General features: G+C 40.6%; 1 protein-coding gene across 1 annotated transcript in view; it reads left to right on the top strand.

Annotated features, from left to right (window-relative positions):
- Nucleotides 1-10954: 10954 nt before the first annotated feature.
- Nucleotides 10955-20505, top strand: part of DGKQ (diacylglycerol kinase theta) — a 93959-nt gene continuing 84408 nt past the window's right edge. Inside the window, exon 1 of the mRNA XM_054054584.1 lies at nt 10955-11126. Within this exon, the coding sequence (XP_053910559.1) occupies nt 10955-11126 (172 nt within the window). The remainder of the gene's footprint in view (nt 11127-20505) is intronic.

The raw sequence follows: 20505 nt of genomic DNA, 5'->3' as shown, positions 1-20505 counted from the left end.
CTCCAGCCTCTGGGGAATTTAAGGACATCTTCCTCTGCAGGGATAGGTGTCACTGCCACATCGCCTTTATTGCCTGACCCTCCAGGGGTCATGCTGTTGTCCAAGCCATCAGCTGCCCTGCACACCAAATAAAGTGTCTATTTCACATCCATGACAGACTGTTGGTCCTGTCCAGTTACATGACAAGACATACAAACAGGTTTTAAATCATTTTACTTGCAGCGTGGATTGGAAAATGCACACTTTTCAAACACCATAATCTTCAACTCGGTTATACATTGTAAAGTTCTTCTGCACAACGTGGTGAGAGAGCAGTTCAGCATCGCTGCTGGGAAAAAGCAAGGAACTGCTTTAACACCAAATCTTGATCTACCTCTGAAGTTGCACTGAGCAGCCCTGAACTCCAAAGACCTCTCCTATCCTGCACTATTCAATTAAATAAATACCTAAAACACCAGTTCTTGCAGCAATCACAGTATGTACTTTTCCATGAACCGCCCCTGTACATCAATGTGCAGAGTTAATTTTAGTTACAGACATGTTCTTTTGTAGAGTAGAAGAAGGAAACGTCATGCTAATCAGGGGGGAGTAAACCAGGACTTTGCACTGAACAGACCAGTTTCTTGTCGTTCACAGAGATAGGCTTCTGCCTGTGTTTTCCTCATTACAGAGTGCAGCAGCTCTGAGGCAGCGGTTTCCTCATCAGGAGTTGTTGGCTGCTGGTCAGGTGGATCAGAGGAGAGCAATGATCAGGCTGGTGAGGGTGGCCTTTATCACAGCAGTAGCATAGCAGGGGACAGCATGGGGGCACAGAAATACTAAAGGAGACTGTGCAGGACAGGTGGAGCCAACATGGTAGCACACCCTCAGCAAAAGCCCAAGTGCTGCTACAGAAGATGGATATGCGGCTCACTCGGATGTGGGTTATAGGAAGGCCTGGTGCCTCTCCCCAGGGCCAGGATGACACTGGCCTCACCCATGGGAGGTTGTTGTCTGGATGAGTTGCTGGTGGCAGAAGCTATGGGAGAATGCCAGCACACCACATAGCATCAGGCAGGAAGAGAGCAACAGAATCCTTCTAAGGAGATGCTTGGGCAGAGGCAAAAGTTGGAGCCTTGTGCTGCTGTGATAGATACTGAGAATGTCGGCAAATAAAACTCTCTAATGCTTCTTTAGGAGTTTCAGAAAGCAAACATCCTTTATCAGAGCTGGGCATCATGCAGTAGTCATCTTCAATGATTGTGTGCAGTGAGACAAGAGCTGGGGACAGGATGTTTTTCCCACTTACATGCAGATGTATAAATTTTCCCAGAAATGTTATGCATATTCTGTTACTTTCCAAGGTCTAATTTTAATATTATGAAACTTTGAAACAGTCATATCTCTTGGTAATTTCTAGCTGGCTCCAGCTCTCAGCTTGACCTCAGCTTGAAGATAAAGACTGCAAACAGGGGTGATTACAGAAGAAGAGACATCAGTTCAAAACAGGTCTTACTGAACACAAGACTTTATAATTTTCAAAGAATAAACCATGTCTGCAAAACACCATTTTAAAGAAAACCTACTATCAGAGGAACATTCTGTCTAGCTTTCAAAGAGCACAATTACTTAGACAAAACTTGACTGTGCTTTAACTTAAATCAAAATATTCTACTTTTTGTAATAGTAACTACCTCTGGTATCATGATGAGTGCACCCTTTCTGACTGACTGAACAACACTTTGGTTCAGGCATCACTGACAAGCAAGCCTGACTGAAACTGGCCCTACTGTGTAAACCTTGAGAATTGAGCTGGGCCACTATCTTCTCGGGAAACAAGGGTTCTAGGCCACGTCTTATCAGGAGATAACAGTACCAGCCTGCGCTGGGGCTAAATGAAACTAAAACTGCTGTGTTTGTGCTTCTGCACATACACCACAGGGGGCTGACTGCAAGTCAATCACTTTACATTATGGCTACCTGTGCCCTCCACCAAGCTCACTGAGCTCTCCTGCACAGCAGAAGATTGAATGGTGGTGATGTCCTATTGAGCAGAAATGCCTCTCAAGATTAATCCTCAAGGCTGGGAGACCCCTTACTTGGTATCTAGTATCTATAATGAGTTAAACAACATTTTATATTAGGCCTAGAAGTATATTGTATGCTAGCAACATTTATATATCCTGCTTAATTATTAGAAGTTTAGAAAGTAGTTGAGTGGTTTTCTGCCATTTAATCACCATTTAAATAATCATTGAAATGATTGCCAAATCATTGTCAACCACTGTTTAATTATCAATCTATTATTGCTTTATCACCATTTGACTGCTATTTAATTATCAGTCTATCATCATTCATTATAATTTGAACATCATTTAATCATCAACAAAACTCATTTAGTGACTTCTACCATGATGACTTCTCTTAATAATTCATCTACAACCTCTGCATAAGAAGTGGGACAGCTAAAGGCTATGCTTGACTTCATAGTAGCTTGGAACTTCCTAGGATGGAAGGCTGGGAGCATGTGACTCCTGGCAGCAGGAGAATAGCTCTTTCTGGTCATGCAGATGTGAACTGAGGGCACTCCACGTGCGACACCATAAGAAGAGGTGAGCAGGAACAACCTCTCTCAGAAAAGGCATCTGAGCCTGAAACACATGTCCTTTGTGAGGGCAGAGTGAGTGACAGCAGCTGGAGACTCTACTTTTAGTGACAAGACTTAATGTCTCAGGAGATTTAGTGCTTGCCAGGGCCTTAGATCTGGGGTGATTTTGTCCAGCCCTTGTTCCGTCACCCCCGTTATCCAAGTAGGCACCAGCAACATTACCAAAGGAGTGTCTCATGCATGACCACATCATTCTGGAGTCCATTATGCAGAGCATGGGAGCACAAGCAGGGTTTCTTTATACTCTTGCTGGTGAGTGGGTGCAGTCTGTGGACTGACAGGTTCAATTGGACGTAAAGAAAAATAAGGCTTTATTAAATGTTTTTCAAATTGGGTTTCTGATACATGATTAGAAGCGTAGAAACAGAAGCTGCAATATGTTTTTAACAACTTCAGACCTGTGTTACATGGAAATATTTTTTCGTTGTGCACAACTCTCACTAAACCTAAACAGCAATCTGTAACTCCATACATAGGTGTTTCTGTGTACTTTGCAGTCCAGAATGCACTGTTAGCTACTCCCTTCATAAGAACTGCTTACGTGTTCCCTAGGTCTAGACACCAAACATAATTAAATAAACTAAACCAATAATTCTTTACAACAAAGAAATCAAATTCTAGTTGGTTTGGGGGGTTGTTTTGGCTTTTGTTTTTGTTTTTTTCCCAGAAGGTGATTCGCTAACTCTGAGCAAATCCCTTATATTCGTCAAGAAGTTATTTGTGCTAAAATGTAGGAGCTGGAAATAATTCATTAGATGTTAAAAATCCATGTATTTGGAGCACAAATGTCTTGCCTGTCACATCATCATATTTGGTAGCTGACTGAACATAAAGCTTTAGCCTCTTGACCTTGCTATGTTATTACTCAGGTTTTTTTACTTTCAGCTCTGATATGGCTTATTATTCACAAATCTCATTTTCTTTTAGCAGAACCAGAGAAGCTCCCAAGACAGCAAAAAGTCTAAATGCTAACATATGGTGCTGCAGTTATGTCTGCCTGTGATAAGTGTCTCTAGCTTTTTAACACTTATTAGTGCTGGCTATAATGATCTTGTAAAAATGAAGCTGTATTAATTGATGTTATCTCTGTAGGCTTTTTCCACACTGGAGCTTGATGTGTTTAAACTGAAGCACTTTCTAATGATTCAAGTCTCTGTACCCATGTGTGAAGTGGTATATTTTATATGTAAATATTAATATATAATATAGTATACAATTTCTGGGGTTCAAGAGGATAGACATTTTAATTTCTCACTATTTTTAAGCTTGTGTAGTCTAATATGGTCTTTATTATAACCTTTATCTGAAAAGGTATAATCTCTCAGTCTAGCTATGTAAAAAATCAAATCAAATATTGAGAGGCATACCAGCTATCTTACCAGCTATCATACCAGCATAACAAACTGAGCTAGAACTTTATGTTGGCTTTCCATATCTGAGCTCTTGCTTCTCCTACTCAGGGGCAGTTGTTGGTGCTTTTAATCAACCAGTCTGTTGATTGATTCGTTTCTAGTGTGTTCAGAACAATTGCTTTAATGACCCTTTTTTTTACAGGAAGTAAGTTGTAGAGCTACTATGAAGCAAAAAGAAAACTGGATCTGACCTCATTTTTTATTGTCAGTTTTTTGCAGCTTGCTTACAAGTCAATTCCTTCATGAAAGAGTTGAGAAACTGGTTTTCTTCATGATGAGTGTCAAGAAAGGACCAATATGATTTATTTTAGTACTTAAAGGATGAAAATACAATGTGATATTGACAGCACATAAAACTCATTTAAACCCATACATAAACATGGTAATATATCTGAAGTTGTACTTCTCAGTTGTGTCAAAGGCTTTCTATCATCTGTCACAGGATGTTTTTTTCCTACATATAGAGAGTACAAGAACATAACCAAAGGTTCAGAAGAGCCAAGGTGTAAAGCTTGCTTCATTTACAGAACACACCTTTACAAAGCATGGGAATCTGTAAAAATGGGGATTTACCTGTATTGCCTGCCCTAGAGTTGTATTATTTAGTTTAAAGAGGTTGTAGCATAGAAAGTGCTGCAAAATCTTTGTCCAGGTATAAAACTAAGTTAACTAAGTTTTCAGAGGCATTACATTTTGACCCTTTTTACTAATCTTTTCAAAACATAGAAAACGCATACTTTTAGAATATTGCCTGTTTTCATTTGTGTGACACTCTATCGGAAAAAAAAAATGTACGTCTGAAAACTGGTAGTTTGTTTCTGTTTGTTCCATTTTTTCAGTTACCAGTCTGTATTGATGATATTTGGTTATGTCAAATGAGTTCCAAAGCAGACCTGAATTTTAAGTTGGCTATTGACTTACAGTCTCTGGGGAACGAATCTGCCTGGTCCAAACAACCTAGCACAGCTTTACCGCAATAAGCTGCCAGCCAAGAACACACTGCTGCTTCAAATGCATGATAATTCTGTATCAGTAGCACTGTCAGAGACAAACAGTACTCACCTAACTTGACATAAATATTTTCCAGCCTCATACGGTGACCCTGACCAGTAGTGGCCCTTTTGAATACTTTGCTATGATCCAGCCATCTCAAACTGTTTATTTAGTCTAGCAGGTTTTCTGTTTGATGCTTCTAGAAGAGGTAGCTGCTTTTATTCCTTTATTCTTTTCAGCTGCGCAGGTTCCTGCCATTGTGAGAATGCAGACAATTATGTTAGGTGCATGTAACTCCATCTTCTTTGGCTCATGCAAAATGCTGTTTCTTCTTCAAAAAGAGTGTAACTGTCATTTTTTTATAAAGATCAGTATATGCCTTCCTTATAAAGAACATCTTGGTAAGTAAAAAAGAAAAAAACCAAAACACCAAAAAATGGAGTTGTTTCCAGGTATCTTATAATTCTTCTGGTTTTGGATGATTGTCTCCAGTGCAGACACAAAGGCAGTAGAAAGTTTGCAATTAAGATGACTAGCTGGTAGGAACTGGTATTAGATCCCTCTAGTCGGCTATCACATTTATAAATTTGGCAGGTCTGATAATAATAACTCTCTACCTTACTCTTTTCCATGGTCTAAGACCGCATCCCTGCTACATATATGAAATGGAAAGGATGGAACCCATATTCTGAGGCTGTTGGCTGCAGAGGTGGTGGCAGACTCAGCTGAAGACAATCATTAATGGTTTAGGTTGTTTTTAACAGGTTAAACTGGTTGCTCAGAGATAAGAAGGGAAGTTAGAGCACAACAAGTGTGGTTACTCATTCCTGTGTGTTACAGCATATAAACATGTATCTGAGGAGTCAGATATTGAAAAAACAGCCAAAATCTCACATGTTCATTTACACTTTAGCAATAAAAACTGCCATTCTATGGGTAACTTCTAGAAAGGAACCTTCTAACTATGCTGCACTGACAGATGATGCAGTAATGTATCTGAATTTGTTAATTGAATGCATTTTAACATTCCCGTGAAAGAATGTGTTGATGAGTTCCTCAAGCTTTTGAAACAAGGCCAAATTCTGATGCCCATAAAAGATGGTTCTGTGCATTTCCCTGATCATAGGAAAGATTTGTTCGCAGAAGCTTCAGCTTTCCAACTCTCAGTCCTCTGTCTCTGGGGAAGGGAAGGACTCTTAGATCCATATGAAAGAAAGGCACTTCAAGAGAATCTATGTGGAAAAGAAAAGCAAAACAGGCCAATGGAACAGGTGAGGCAAGATGTGGTGTAGACAGGTTTTTGATGAAAAGCAAGAGAAGAGGTCTCTATAGCTAGATGACAATACAAGATGGGCTAAGCACACAGGGACAGGGCTGCCTCTCCTGAACAAGGAGGAATGTCCTAAAGAACAAATCTGTCTAACAGAACTGAACTCCATTTAAAAAAACACTGGCACTTCTAATCTAATTACAGCGTTTTTGTTTTATAGTCAAACACAGCCTGTTTGAAAACACTGAAATAGATTACATGGGAATTGAGGCCAGCAGACTGCATGGCAAACAAACTGATTTTGTTAGTTTTAGTTCCTCTTTTTCTGTGTTCAACAGGAATTTAAACATACCTGTGGTCTGTCTGAATTCAGGTGTCCTCTGTAAATGTCCACACTCGTGGGCAGTGCACACAGAGATAAAACTGAAGGAACTGCGTCAGTTCATACCAACTGACAACACAGCCAGATCTCTAAAAGATATATTACAGTATTTGTGTATGTGCTGTGGTTCATTCATGTTTGAAATGGTTTAGTCTAACATTTTGAATCACGGGATAATTCAGGTTAGAAGGGACCTCAGGAAGTAACCTAGTCTAATTTTCATGTTCAAAGCCATGAGGTCAGACCAGGTTGGTTATGACTCATCCAGTCATGTCTTGACAACTTCCAAGGATGGAGGTGGTGTAAGCTCTCCAGGTAACCTGCTCCTGTGCTTGGCTGCCTTCAAGATGAAAAGGTTTCTCCTTATATCCAGCCTGAACACCTTGTTTGAAGTTCTGCCCTTTGTCTCTTGTCCTCCTGGCATATATCACCGTAAAGAGCCTTGCTTCATCTTCTTGAAAAGCTCTGTGCCCATTCAAGGGGACTGCTGTGAGGTTCCCCTGAAGCTGTCTCTTCTCCAAACTGAGTAGGTTGTACAGCCCCTTATTACAGGGTAAGTGCTCCAGCTCCTGACTACCCTGGTGGCTGCGCACTGAACTTGCTCCAGTTTGCCAGTGTGCGTCCAGTATTAGGGGCCAAAAGGGGATGCAATACTCTAATGAGGACCCAATCAGACAAGTAGAGATATGGACAGCATACATCTACATACATAAGGTCCAAAGGCATAGCCTCCTTTCTTGTCCCAACCTACTCCAGATACTATCCTAATGTAACAAGAGAGGCATTGCAGAGACAGAGGAGATAAGCAAGATGGAAACATCCTGGTGTGTAAATGTTTTCAAAACCAGAAACAAGAAGGTGAAGTGCACATAAAGGACAGAAGATTGTGTCATAGTGGAGAGAGAGCACGCTATGCAGAACCTTTTATCTTTTCTTGTAAAGACAGAGGTGTTGAGAGTAGATGACAAAACCTGTGGCAAACTATCTTCTCCCAATGCATCATCTGAAAACTTCTTGAAATGGAGTTTGTGCACTCCAAAATTGTATGGGGTTGGGGTAGCAGAACTCTGCAGTTCAATATCACACTAAGACACTGGGGTGATTTTTCAAACTTCACAGTTTTAAGTGACAAATGGAACCCAGTCTGCCTTCTCACGTGTAAGCCTTTCTCCCCTGCCTCAGTGTTTCTTCGGTGGCTTTGTCACTGATTGTGATGTCCCAGCAGCATGGCAAGGCACTGATGTATGCCAATCTCTCTGAGGCACGTTTGCCAGCTGCACCACACAGCTGCAGAGGAACTCATTTTTCAATACCTTCCCATCCGCTGCTCCAGCACCACCTGAAGCTACATGTCCTGTGCATAAAACTGAATGTCTGAGCCCAGAGAGCTGTGGTAAATTGACTTAAATCCATTTGGTGGCTGGTCACAAGCTGTGTTCCACAGGGCTCAGTGTTGGGGTTGGTTCTGTTTAGTATCTTTACCCATGATCTGGATGAGGGGATTGAGTGCTTCCTCAGTAATTTTGCAGATGACAGCAAATTGGGTGGCAATGTTGATCTGCTTGAGAGCAAGAAGGATCCGCAGAGGTATAAGGATTGATGGACAGGCTGGATTGATGGGCCAAAGCCAGCTGGATGAGAATTAACAAGGCCAGTTGCTGGGTCTGCACTTGGGTCATTACAAACTCATGCAACACTACAGTCTTGGGAAAGAGTGGCTGAAAAGCTGCCTGATGGAAAAGCACCTGGGGGTGCTGGTTGAGACCTGGCTGAACATGAGCCAGCAGTACACCCAGGTGGCCAAGAAAGCCAACAGCATTCTGGCTTGTATCAGAAATGGTGTGGCCAGCAGGAGTAAGAAAGGGATCATCCCCCTGAACTTGGCTTAAACCCTATGTTCATTTTTAGGCCCCTCACTACAAGAATTGAGGGGCTGGAGTGTGTCCAGAGAGGGGCAATGAAGCCAGGCATAAGTCTTGAGCACAAGTATTGCGGGGAGTGGCTGAGGGACCTGGGGTTGTTTAATCTGGAGAAGAGGAGGCTGAGGGGAGACCTAAATTGCTCTCTATGGCTCCCTGAAAGGGGGTTGTAGCAAGGTGGGTGTTGGTCTCTTCTTCCAAGTTACAAGCAATAGGACAAGAGCAAATGGCCTCAAGTTGCACCAGGGGAGGTTTAGACTGGATATTAGGAAAAACTTCTTCACTGAAAGAGCAGTGAAGTGTTGGAACAGGCTGCCCAGGGAAGTGGTGGAGTCACTGTCCCAGGAGGTGTTCAAAAAGGATGCAGCTGTGGCACTTCGGGACGTGGTTTGCAGGCCTGGTGGTGCTGGGCTGACAGTTGAATTGGATAATCATAGCATAGAATCACTAGGTTGGAAAGGACCTTTGAGATCGTTGTGTTCACTATTAAACCCTGCCCCTGAGCACCTCACCTACCACCTTTCAAACACCTCCAGGGATGGTGACTCAACCACCTGCCTGGGCAGCCTCTGCCAGTGCCCCTGGTGCAGCTTGAGGCCATTCCCTCTTGTCCTATCACCTGTGCTGGTCCCTGCATTTGGGACACAACAACCCTGTGCAGCACTATAGGCTTGAGAAGTGTGGCTGGAAAGCTGCCTGGCAGAGAAAGACCTGAGGGTGTTGGTTGACAGCGGACTGAACATGAGCCAGCAGTGTGCCCAGGTGGCCAAGAAGGCCAATGGCATCTTGGTTTGTAACAGAAACAGCGTGGCCAGCAGGAGCAGGGAACTGATTCTGCCCCTGTACTCAGCACTGATGAAGCTGCGCCTCAAATACTGTGTTCAGTTTTGGGCCCCTCACTACAAGAAAGACATTATTGAGGTCCTGTAGCATGTCCAGAGAAGGGCAACGAAGCTGGTGAACAAGATGGAGAACAAGTCTTATGAGGACTGTCTACGGGAACTGGAGTTGTTTAGCCTAGAGAAGAGGGGGCTGAGAGGAGACTTTATCACTGTCTACAACTGCCTGAAAGGAAGTTGTAGTGAGGTGGGTGTTGATTTTGTCCAAGAGGCAGGTGATAGAATGAGAAGGAATGGCCTCAAGCTGCGCCAGGGGAGGTTTAGATTGGACATTAGGAAAAAATTTTTCTCCGAAAGGGTCATCATGCACTGGCAGAGGCTGCCCGGGGGGGTGATTGAGTCACCATCCCTGAAGGTATTTAAAAGATGGGTAGATGAGGTACTTAAGGATATGGTTTAGTGGCAGACAGGTATGGTTGGACTCGATGATCTCAGGAGTCTTTTCCATCCTGGTAATTCCATGATTCCGTAATTCTATGATTATATAATTCTATGATTATATAATTCTATGATTCTGTGATTTCTATGATTATATGATTCTGTGATTCTGTTATTATGTAGTTCTGTGATTCTATGACTCTATGATTCTGAGATTCTATGATTCTTTGATGCTGTGATTCTATGACAGGCTGAAAGAGTTGGACTTGTTCAGCCTGGAGAAGGGAAGTCTCTGGGAAGACCTTATAGTGACCTTCCAGTACCTGAAGGGGCTACAAGAAAGCTGTGCAGGGACTGTTTACAAAGGCTTGTAGTGATTGGACGAGGGGCAATGGGTATAAACTGGGGAGGGGCAGGTTTAGACTAGACATAAGGAGGAATTTCTTTACCATGAGGGTGGTGAGGCACTGGCACAGGTTGCCCAGGGAAGCTGTGGCTGCCCCATCCCTGGAGGTGTTCAAGGCCAGGTTGGATGGGGCCTTGGGCAGCCTGGTCTAGGGGGAGGTGTCCCTGCCCATGGCAGGGGAGCTGGAACTGGATGATCTTTAAAGTCCCTTCCAACCCAAACTATTCTATGATTCTGTGATTCTACGATGCTGTGATTGTTTGATTGATTCTGTGATTATACGATTCTGTGATGCTGTGATTCTATGATTCTGTGATTGATTCTGTTATTCTATGACTGATTCTGTGGTCCTGTGATTCTGTGACTCTATGATGCTGTGATTCTATGATTCTGTGATACTATGATTGAATCTGTGGTGCTGTGATTCTACGACTGAGCCTACGATTCTATGACTCTGTGATTCTATGATTGACTCTGTGACTCCGTGACCCTGTGACGCTGTGACCCTCCCCCGTGGGAGAGACCGCCCCCCCGCCGCTCCCTCCGCGGCCGCCAGGGGGCCTCGCGGAGCCGCCTCTGCCAGCCGCCCTCCGCGGCGCCGCCCCCTCCCCTGCGGGCGCGCGGGCGGAAGCGCGGCGGGCGGCGGGCATGGCGGATGGGGCGCGCGCGGGGCGCAGCCCGGGGTCCAGCCCGCGGCCGGGCGGGCGGGGGGGCGGTGTCCCGCCGGGCCACGCGTTCCGCAGGGTCACCCTCACCAAGCCCACCTTCTGCCACTACTGCACGGACTTCATCTGGGGGCTCGCCGGCTACCAGTGCGACGGTACGGGGCGGGGGGGGCCGGGGACAGCGCTGAGAGCGGGCGGTGTGCGGCGAGGGCAGCGATAATTGACGAGAACGGGCGGTAGTGCACCTCTGACAGCAGTGGGTAATCGATTGTAATCAATAACGGCGCGGTTCTCGTAGTTATAATTCATGATAATAATATAGTAGCGTAAAGTGATAATAATATAATGGGATAAAATGACAATAATGCAGCTCTGCTGATAATAATAAATAAAAATGATAATTTAATAGGATAAAATTATAATAATGCAGCTCTTCCAGTAACAATTAATAAAAATGATAATAATATAATAGGATAAAACGATAATAATGCAGCTCTGCTAGTAGTAATTAATTATAATTAATAATGTTTTAACAGTTGTAATAAGTTATAATGGATAATACCTTTCTAACATTAATAACTAATATAATAAATAATAATACTGTTATCCGTACATATAGTAGTAATAATAATTTATAATAAATAATGTGATTCTAATGGTATTGTGATTCTAATAGTAATAATTAATAAATTATGATGAATAATAGTGCTGTTTTAAGAATAACGACTAGTGAATTACAATAAATACTAAGACCATTCTAACAGTAATAACTAAAAATCCTAATAAATTCTAATACAATTCTAATAGTAATAATACATTATGATGAATAATAGTACCATTCTAGCTGTAATAATAAATTACAGTAAGTTATTATATAATTCTGAGTAATAACTAATAAATTGTAATAAACAGTAATGCAATTCCAAGAGTAAGAATGCATTGCAATGGATAATAATGCCTTTCTAGCAGTAATAATAAATTATAATGAAGAATGATGCGATTCTAATAGTAATAAGTAAAAATATATAGTAAATAATAATACCATTCTAACGGTAATAATAAATTTTTGTAAATAATAAAGGCATTCTAGCAGTAATAATTATAAATTATAATAAATAGCATTACAATTCTAACTGATAGACTATAATGATTAATACTGCATTTCTAGTAGCAATAATAAATAAGGTATAATGAATTACAGTAGAATTATATTACTATTAGAATTCTATTGCTCTTAGAATTATATTATTACTCGTTATTATTTAGTATTATAATAACATAATTTATTAGCGATCATTAATATATTATTATATTGTCATTACTAATAAATTATAATGGATACTGATAAAATTCTAATAGTAATAACAAATCCTACTAATAAAAAATACATACTACTAGAAAAAAATGACAAGAGTAATAACAAAAATTCCAGTAGTAATCATAAATTCCGATAATGAAGCCTAGCAACAACAATAATACTAAAATTTCAAATAATACTAGTAAATTATATACCAAAAAAATTACAAAGGTAACATTAATCCTAAAATTCTATTTTTAATAACAAGATCTAATGTTAATAAATTCCAGGACTTTTAATACCAGAAATTCTAATGTTAATAATTTACAATAATAAATTTTAACAATAATAATTCTGACAACATTAACAAACTATAATATTGTAAATTATTACAACGAGAGTAATAAAAATCCAAGCAATGCTGAAAATTTTAATGTTAATAATTTATTATATGGAGTACTAACAATAATTATTTTAACAACAGCAACAATAATAATAAATTATTACAACAGCAGTAATAAAAATCCAGGTAATACTGAAAATTCTATCAATAACAATAAAAATACTAATAATAATGATAGCAATTCTAGCAATAATAATAAAAAATCAGATGTATAGCAGTGCCCACTGCTGTGTGGTGTCAGGGTGTTCCCGTGATCCATCGCTGCCACTGCCCATCCTGGAGTGGGTCCTGGTCGAGCCACGAACGACACCATGGTGCTCACCATGGTGATCAGTGCCTCGCAGCAGAGCTGTCCTGGGGGTGTCCTTACCTGCTGAAATCCCCGATGACATGGAGGAGCTGCAACTCGCATGGAGTTTGAACCTTTTAAACTTTGGCTGATGCCTGGAAGGGGAAAAGGAATTGCTAGATCTCCTTGCCAGCCCCTCACAGGCTGCATTGAGGGGTGTTACAGGGAAAAGAGTGTTTCTCTGTGTCCTGCTTTTTAAAACAGAAAACCCCAAACCTGAAAACTTCATGTCTTCTTGAGCATACGCAACCCAGCCGCCTTGTGTTGCATCTCCAAGAGCACATCTGGAGGAGTCGGGTTGTACCAAAGCCTCATTGTTAGTGGTATCAAACAAGGCTGTGTGTGTAGAGCGAGTACCCTGCAGTGCTTGAGATGGCGCCAGCCGTTTGTCATCGTTGTGGGTGAAGAGGGTGCAGCATTAAGTTGGGTGGAAATCATGTTGCTGTGTGGTGCAAAAAACTCGCTAGGACAGTCTGATGCTTGCATAAAACCTTGCTGAGAGGGGTAGAGTTCTGTCTGCATAGCAGAATGCCCCTGGCTGCCCTAACAGCAAAAAAACCCTGACGATTTCTTCAGCTGTTAAAATACACAGAGCTAGTCTTTTATAATTTTGTATTATATCACTGCCTTAAAAAAAAGGTGAATTATTGGAGTCACAGAAGTTCAGGTGCCAGTCTTGTTACTTAAAGAGCTGAGCATCTTTGGTACCTTAACGGGGGAGAAAATGTGAAAGGCTTTCATCCAGGATGTCAGACTTTTTTTTTTTTTCCATTCGCATACTATATAACATAAAGATAGTGCATAGCTGTAACTTGAGTTTAGGGTCTTGTCTTAGTTTGATAGCTGTGTTGACAGTTGGTGGTCTGGAACTGGTTTTCCCCTTTGGCTTTTCAGGCTGAATTTTAGGTAAGGGTCATTATCACCACTGTTAATGACCTTGTGCTAGTGAGGCACTTCCAAGCTGCACTGTTAAGATATCTCTTATAAACCTACATCTGAAACCTCCACCCCAACAGTGTCTCCTTTGTGTGAAGAACTGAATTTTTTTGTTGTCTGTTTTCAACCAACTGTCCTCTGTTAAGTTTGTAATTTCCAGCAACTTGCTGCTAAATAACAAATTTCAGAAATACTCTATGGGTCATTTGCTGACATTGGCTGCTTTTGACAGCCCTTGTACCTTGTTGAATAGCTTGGCAGCTTGTTCCTTCTGAGTTATTTGATAAATGCTAGTATTATTTCTTGAATGATGTTTTAACGAAGTTCTGTTTAATAATTACCTCCTCGTCGCATTTACTTTAACTAATGGAGTTTGGTCATTGTTCTTTACAAAGTAATAAAAGTGTGATCTCTAGGAGCGCCAAGCTGGTTAAAAATAAAAAATAAGCCACGTAGCTTTTAGTGAAGGGAGGAAATGTTTGCAGTAGAGAGGAAAAACTTGATAGCTAAAGGCTATATGCTTCTCTGCAGAGACACTAGGACTGCGGCTGTCATTAAGGCTGAGCTGATGTTGTCTTTGTTTGGACTCCTTTTTATAAACCACCTACGGCTTCAAAATGAAGCCATTGAGTAGCCTTTTTCTACGTGAATTCGTAATGTTTTCTGTTTCAAATCTGTGGGATAAGGTATTTGGTCCCCTGATGTTGTTTATCTTGATATTCCCTGAAGCTGGTCTTGATCAAAACAGAAAGTTTCTGAGCTTTGAAGGAAATTGAGTATACTGATGATAAAACTTCATCAGTTAGAGAAAGGAAAGAAAACAAACAAACAAACAAACAAACAAACAAAGGTCCTGCCTGTCATTATTTGGAGTAGTTGTGTGGCCCAAGTGACCTGGATCTGAGTTTTAATTGCGATTGTACTTTTGATCGTTGGAAAATGGCATCTTCTGTATATGAATGATCAAGTCTGTGGAGTTTTTTAGTAAGCTTACTGATTACTGGCATGTGCCCACATACATGGCTTTACATAGCTACGTGACAAAAACACAGGAAAGAATAATGAATTCTGAACACATTCTGGCAGAGCAGGCCAAGAGGACTGTTCCTTTCCTTTTCGACTTGACTCTGAAAAATGCATAGAAGAGATGCTCTGATGCTCCCTGCACAAGTCACGAAGCATTCCGGGTCTGATATCTCTGTCTTACAGTAAAATGCTCTCTCCAGGTCAGGGCCAGTACTACTGTTGCCAGCACTTTTTATGGGATGGGAGTTATTCCTGGGAAGAAATGCAGCTCTCTTGGTTGGGATGGGAGTTACTTCTGGGGAGAACTGCAGCTCTCTTGGCAAGGTGATTTTATGAGTGAAATTTTACAGGGAAGGCAGTAGTCTTCCTGTGTGGATTTGGTGTCAATCTGAGTCTGGATATGTCATGATATTAAGCTTTGGTGTACATATTTGTTGTAATCTTAGGCAACCAGGCTTGCGGCTGTGGTTAATTTTTTCTTTCTTCCCTCCCCTTCTTCCCTTCCCCCCAGTTTGTTTTCTTGAATCCTTTATAAGTGGCTCTTTATTTTTCTCACCACTTAACTGTTTGTGGCTGTCACTTCCTTTGATAAGTGTGTGTGTGAAAGAGTAAACGATGTTTGGATTGTAACATGAACAATTACTCTCTTATACTGCTCTTGCTTTCCAAAGTCTGTCATTCCAGTTTTGAGCAGGTTTAAACTTCCTCAGGCATGACAAGGAAGAGGCAGTGGAAGTGACTGGGTTTCTACAAGCCTTAAAACTGGAAAGTGTTAAATATATGAAGTCTGTGCAAGGAATAGAGAGTTGAGTTCTTGGTGGTGGTGCACAGAGGAAACATTTTAATGCACTAAATAAATAGCTAGCAAGTATTTTAATTTGGTGTTTGGATTTATTTTAGAGAACAATAAATACATTTCTTTTCATGGCACTTTTTCTTTTTCCATAAAAGGCTTGAAAAGAAAAAAAAAATAGAAGAATTGTGACTCTGTACACTTCACAAGCTACAAACATTTCCAGTGCTATAAATCTTTCTAGTGTGAATTCAGTTTGGTTTATTTTAGGCAAAGGTAAAATGTAAGGGACTGGAGTGATAAGCAAGTTGGTTAGCAAATTTAGCAGAATTATTTAGCCATTTTTAGGTTATATATAAGTATCCTTCATTAGTGCATTTATTGGAAGCTACTGTCTTGGACTTTTTAGTGTGCCTTTTTTCTGCTAAGGGAATGTCATTTGAGCAGGTAGAATACACTAACAAATAATATTTGAGGAAATAGCATCCTTGTTTTCTGGTTTTGTATTTTTGGTGGTTGGTTGGTTCGTTGTTTTTTTAGGCTTTGTATTCTACGGAGAACCTCCAGACTTATTCCAAGATGCAGAAATCCCTGTTTTTTCTAATTTGGTTTTGATGTTGGCTAACAGTGCTGTGATTTTTCCAGAATACAGTGTAAATGGTGAATTGTAGTTCTGTTAATGCTGTAGTTCCCTGACTTAGAAAGACAGCTGTAAAGCTGCTGTGGTTCATAGAGCCCTGTCCCAGTCATGGACAAGCCACAAGTGCCTTGTTGGTGTAGAACCTGGAGAAATTTAGACCACGTCTCTGTAGCGCTCATCTCTGCTGGGCATGTTCTAAATGCAGTAAGCTCCATTTAAAGACTATTGTAAGTAACTGGAGTCAGCTAAGGAAGGTGTGTTTTACTTCAAAGCTGGAAGCTAGATCAACGGGGAATTTGTCTCTGTAGGGATATGTAAATAGTAGCAAGGAATAAAGGGACACAGAACAATCTCCTTGAACTGTCATCCTTTCTGGTTACTTCTGTTGTTGGGACCAGCAGCTAGAACATCCTTGACCCTGCTGGTTTTGCTCAGCTCTGTTTTGAAGGAAGTGAATGATATATGAGATACTCCAGAAAGTCTTAATGCTTGCAGTTCCAAAGGGAAACAAATTCTTCATTCTTCTGATGAACTTGACTTGCTTTTGGTGCATTTCAAACTAAAAGTAAATGCTGCAAGAACATAAAACCACAGTAAAATCATGGTTCTAAATCAGTTTGCATTTTCGATACTTGCTCACCTTATTCTTTAGTGGGTTCCTTGTTAGTGACGAGGCCTTTCTGTGCAACAATAAGGTGTTTGATGTTAAGGTGCTGTGTGAGTTTGTTGTTGACATGTTGTTGAGTTCAATTGAGCTGTGTGACTCTGAAGCCATGTTGGGAACAAATATAAAGACTGTCAAAACAGAAGAAAAAAAGTGCCAAAAAACACTTCCTAAAAGAAATCCTAACACAAAGTTAGCTGGTCAAGCTGAAAGATATGTTTGGAAAAATGTTGGAGCATTGACTGACACACTGGAAGTTGTAGCTGGCTGCTCTGAATTTGAAGGATAAACCATTTTGTACTGAAGACCATTTAGGCCTTTCTTTCCCCCACCTCTTTGTGGCAGTTCTTTGGAGGAAAATGTCATTGTCATCATCAGTGATGCAGAGGAGAGGACAGGGAGCTTTGTGAGGGTGCCCACAGCTTTTGTAGCTGGAAGCTATATTTTGTGTTGATAGTGTTATTTCTGATTTCTGTCCAGAAACTCAGTTACGTAGGAAATAACTTACTGCAGAAAGTGCTAAACCCAATATGAGGCTTTGCACAGCACTTTCATGTGTATCATCTGTGTTGCTGCCTCAGTCTGAATTGGTGATAAATGACAAAAGCAAAGAAGGTGCTCATCGATCCATCATGGTGTGGAATGGCTGTGGCTAGTGCTCTGCAGATCTCCTTTCTAGATGATCTTTCCTCTAACATTGCTTGGACTTAACATGTTCAGGTATTCCTCAGCCATCTTCTAGGCTGACAGCCCCCTGCTTCTTTTCATCTCACAGCATAATTTTTCAGTCTTCCTCTGCTAAGTTTCCCATGGCCATAGTTCTTGCAATGCTATGCTAAGGGTCTCAGAAGCCTTTTTTTCTTTCTTGCCATTGTTGTAGGAGATAAATGCTTGACTAGTTGTTTCTTTCTGATAAAGAAAGGCATTGAGCTCTAAGGTTTACCCTATAAAATATTTTCTAAGCATTGTGCTGAGCCATTTAACAACATTTTCTTTAAAATTTGTGCAGAGTTTCAGTCAGAAGTGGCCTCAGTACTTCCTGGGTGCAGAAGTACCTGCCTGTTCTTATTTTCTCTGATGTTTGTGGACATTTGCTGTTTGTCTCTCCCTGGTTCGGATTTGATTTCTTTTTGGGAACCAGTACATTTTGGTGACACCTCCCTTTCTATAGAGATGGTGTGCCTTCACTCTTTGTAGCTGTAGAAGTTTGTAATAAAATGGGATGTAGCGCATCTTACTTGGGAATGTGCGCCTCTTTGTATGGCTTCTAACACTATTATGAAAACTAACATTTGTGTATCACAGATGTGGTAAGGAACTGTACACTCCTCAGTGAAAGTGTACTTCTTTTTTTCTAAATGTGCCAGCGTAGTATCAAACCATGTTGTTATCTACTGTTTTCTCACTTGTGGGAATTTGTTATTCACTGGAGTACAGTCAACCTCTCATTTTACTTCCTGTTTTCATTTAAATATTTTTAATCTCTTGGCTTTGGAAGAATATGGGTATGTGTATATATTCATACATATATATATATTCACATGGATGTGTACATGTGAAAAACACACGTATTTGTACTTTTATATGTTGGTATGTTTGTTGCTTTTTTCCCCCATTTAAAATGGAGTATGAGTGATTTACTTGGGCATATGTTTACGATTATGAATGTAATATGCTCGTATTGCTCACCTGCTTGGCCTCTTTTTAAATACCACTTGTATGATATAAATGTCATGCTGCTTGCTATGTAAAAAAATAGGTTGTTTAAGACCTAAAACAACTAAAATTGAGAATTACAATTGCTGCATTTGACCACAATTTAGTCCATCTCTAGAAGTTTTACATATAGAAAACTGCTAGAGGCATTCCTTATACTTCGGCACTTGGGAGAAACTGAATCCTTATACTTTGGCTAAACAGAGGCACTTGGGAGAAACTGAATGATTGAAACTTCAGTTGTTAAAATAGGAGCAGTGCATTGTTCTGTAAGGTAGTATTAGATTACAGTGGCTGGGAAACAGGACTTCCAGCCACAGTGCAAGAATATGTAGGAAAAAAAATCTCTATTCCTCCTTGCATTTCTTTCTCCTCAGCAGAATGTGTCACATTTTGATATCTTTGTTTGTTATGATGTAATGCAGGAAATTAGTCTGTCTTTTTTCTGCAGTACTTTCTCTGCAGAGGCTGAAGATAAGAACCGGTTCACCTTGTTAACCAGCAAGCGTAGGAGTTCTCCACTACCCAGTTTCTTAAGTGTTTCAAACAAAAATGATTCCTCCGTGCTGAAATCGTTGCTTGGTTGGGAGCTTCAAAAGAAGGCAGAAGAATACAAGGAAATTGCTAGGATTCTTCTAAGCATAAGGAGGGCATGAGGGAATGATCTGAATGTAAAGTGAGGAGTCTAGTCCTGTTTGAGACTGTGAGTGCTCTCATTCAGAATAAAAAATGTGTTTTGTAAGATGAAAGTTTTTCTTCAGAATCTAGTTAGGATGCTAGAGTGAGTGTCAGTCATCACATACAGAAATTTTTGTGGGAAACTGATTAGGACTATCAATCTGGCAATATATCTGCAGAAGCCATTAGACTTGAAATAAAACTGTGGGCTGAGTAGCATTACCTGGGACAAACAACTGCATTTTCATATTAATCCTCTTCTCGACAGTTTTTATAGGAAGGACTGGGAAAGATTATTTCAAATTTATTGTAGATTCAAAAATACTTAGGGAATTTAAAAGTCTCAAGGCACTTCTGCAAGTTGATGCACAGATTTTGGGTGGCCATGGATGCCATCGGATATATTGATGGAATAGTAGCTCACTGAGGCAGTTGTGCCTGGTAAGCGTGCATATGGGCTGTGAGCCGTGTGTCAACCCAGTATCCTAAAGGGGGCTAAAACTTGAGGAAGATGGAGCTTACAATTATGTTTGATACTCCAGCTTGTGTCTGGATGCTGGAGAGACTTAACTCTGCAAATAGAAGATGCTGAGTGAGAAACCAAGCATGCAACCCAGGATAAGAAGGTGTGAAAGCAGAGACATAACCTTCAAAACAAAAACAAGTAAAATGATTCTTGTTTGGGTTTCCATGCAATTGACTTATGTGCCTGTGGTTTCTTTTATGAAGAAGAGTAGTTAACCAGTGCCACATACTTCCAACAACACTTGAGCCTGTCAGGCCTCCCCAGCCAAACCCTTTTACAGAAATAGCCTGAAGTAGGAGGTAAAAATACTGTAATGTTAAAAATACTCTTCAAAACAGCAAAGTATTGTCATGTCCATCCTGGTTTTGACCTCTGTTAAGTATTCTTTTTGTCATGTCTTCTCTTTGCTCCAGAATAGCTCCTGTCTGGCAAGTGTCATGAGATTTCTTGAAGCCATTGTATTTTTCATTCAAGCACTTCTTCATGAGGAGCAAGTAGATGATGTA

This window comes from Cuculus canorus, chromosome Z (assembly GCF_017976375.1).
Source record: "Cuculus canorus isolate bCucCan1 chromosome Z, bCucCan1.pri, whole genome shotgun sequence".
Taxonomy (NCBI): domain Eukaryota; kingdom Metazoa; phylum Chordata; class Aves; order Cuculiformes; family Cuculidae; genus Cuculus; species Cuculus canorus.
This window is presented reverse-complemented; position numbering and strand designations above follow the sequence as displayed.